This window comes from Austrofundulus limnaeus, unplaced genomic scaffold, assembly GCF_001266775.1.
Source record: "Austrofundulus limnaeus strain Quisiro unplaced genomic scaffold, Austrofundulus_limnaeus-1.0 Scaffold318, whole genome shotgun sequence".
NCBI classification, from domain to species: Eukaryota; Metazoa; Chordata; class Actinopteri; order Cyprinodontiformes; family Rivulidae; genus Austrofundulus; species Austrofundulus limnaeus.
Window position 1 is genome coordinate 27,754 of NW_013952720.1, and position 1,897 is coordinate 29,650.

Below are 1,897 nucleotides of genomic sequence, written 5' to 3' on the forward strand. Positions count from 1 at the left end.
CAGCATTAGTTAGCTCTACTTTAGTGTTAGCTCAGCATTAGTTAGCTCTACTTTAGTGTTAGCTCAGCATTAGTGTTAGCTCAGCATTAGTGTTAGCTCAGCATTAGTGTTAGCTCTGCATTAGAGTTAGCTCTACTTTAGCATTAGTTCCACTTTAATGTTAGCTCTACTTTAGCGTTAGCTCCACTTTAGCATTAGCTCTACTTTAGCATTAGTTTCACTTTAGTGTTAGCTCCACTTTAGTGTTAGCTCCACTTTAGTGTTAGCTCCACTTTAGTGTTAGCTCTACTTTAGCGTTAGCTCCACTTTAGCATTAGCTCCACTTTAGCATTAGCTCCACTTTAGCATTAGCTCCATTTTAGTGTTAGCTCTACTTTAGCATTAGCTCCACTTTAGTGTTAGCTCTACTTTAGCATTAGCTCCACTTTAGTGTTAGCTCCACTTTAGCATTAGCTCCACTTTAGCATTAGCTCCACTTTAGTTTTAGCTCCGCATTAGTTAGCTCTACTTTAGCATTAGCTCCACTTTAGCATTAGCTCCACATTAGAGTTAGCTCCGCATTAGTGTTAGCTCTGCATTAGTTAGCTCTACTTTAGCATTAGCTCTACTTTAGCATTAGCTCCACTTTAGCATTAGCTCCACATTAGAGTTAGCTCCACATTAGCGTTAGCTCTGCGTTAGAGTTAGCTCCACATTAGCGTTAGCTCTGCATTAGTTAGCTTCACACTAGCATTGGATGTATTCTGGCACCTGTTTTACTTCCTGTTTCCTTAGCGGTGTTTTTTACAAACACGACTCTTTAATGAAACCTCTGATCTGTGGTTCTGATGATCCAGTGTTTGCTGCTTTGATTGACAGCTCACAGTGGACACCTCAGACCTCCCGGACCCGTGACGATTCTCCTCCTCCAGTTGGAGATGCTTTCATCGGTGCGAGATCGGCACAGCAAAGGATGATGGGAAGTCCCGGTGCCGAGGCGGGTCTCACTGGGCAGACAGTGGATCTGTTGGCAGAGGAGCAGAACCAGCGCCGAGCTCCGCTTCTTATTTATTGTGCTTACTGAGGCATGCTGGGAAACTTGTTACCAGAACCAGAACCAGCTCAGACTGGTCCAGTTCAGAACTTTATATATGAAACAATGAATCTAACTGGGTTCTGGTGTCACACCTTCACACTAGTCTTTATTTTAGTGACTAGCATGGCTAGTTCCTGACACTAACCAGGTTAGTTAATCTGACTGCTCCAGCTGAACCGGGCTCACTGGGTCGAGTGAGAACTTTATTTTTACAGAACAGATTTTTGTTCCAGTGTCTCAATCTTTTCATATTATTTTGAAAGCAGGGTAGCTGGGTTTAACCAGCTTTTCTTCTGACCCGGTCACAGCTTTCAGGACACATTCAGTTCAGAAAGGCTGGTTGTTCCGCCGGAACCGCACGGTCCAGAGCAACAGAACTGATCGGAACCAAACCTGAGAAACAGGAGCTGAACAAACCGTAAAGACAAGTGAGTAGGCGGGTGTTCAGAGGAGCTTTGAACCGGACCGGGTTTTTCAGAACAGACAGAATTTTTTTTTTTTTGATTCATTTGCACAATTTAAATGTTTGTTGAAGTGTAAAATAAAAAAGTAAAACAAGCAACTGTTTTTTTTGTGAACTTCTATGAGGCTCAGTGTCGACCCTGTGTTTGTGTCTGTTAGCAAAATATCTCATGAACCACTGGATGAAGGACAACAACTGATTAACTGTTGGAGTCGTTCTGAGTCAAGATGGCTGCATAATAATGTACTCATGTACATACAAAATACACATTTTACTTTCTCAGATTATTTTTATTTTCTATTTATTTATTGTAATACACACACACACACACACACACATATATATATATATATATATAT

General features: G+C 41.4%; 1 protein-coding gene across 1 annotated transcript in view; it reads left to right on the forward strand.

Moving 5' to 3' along the window:
- The window catches only part of traf3 (TNF receptor-associated factor 3), a 13,229-nt gene extending 11,595 nt beyond the window's left edge, over positions 1-1,634 (forward strand). Inside the window, exon 14 of the mRNA XM_014022128.1 lies at positions 859-1,634. Coding sequence (XP_013877582.1) covers positions 859-894 — 36 coding nt within the window. The 3' untranslated portion in view covers positions 895-1,634. The remainder of the gene's footprint in view (positions 1-858) is intronic.
- Positions 1,635-1,897: the final 263 nt, after the last annotated feature.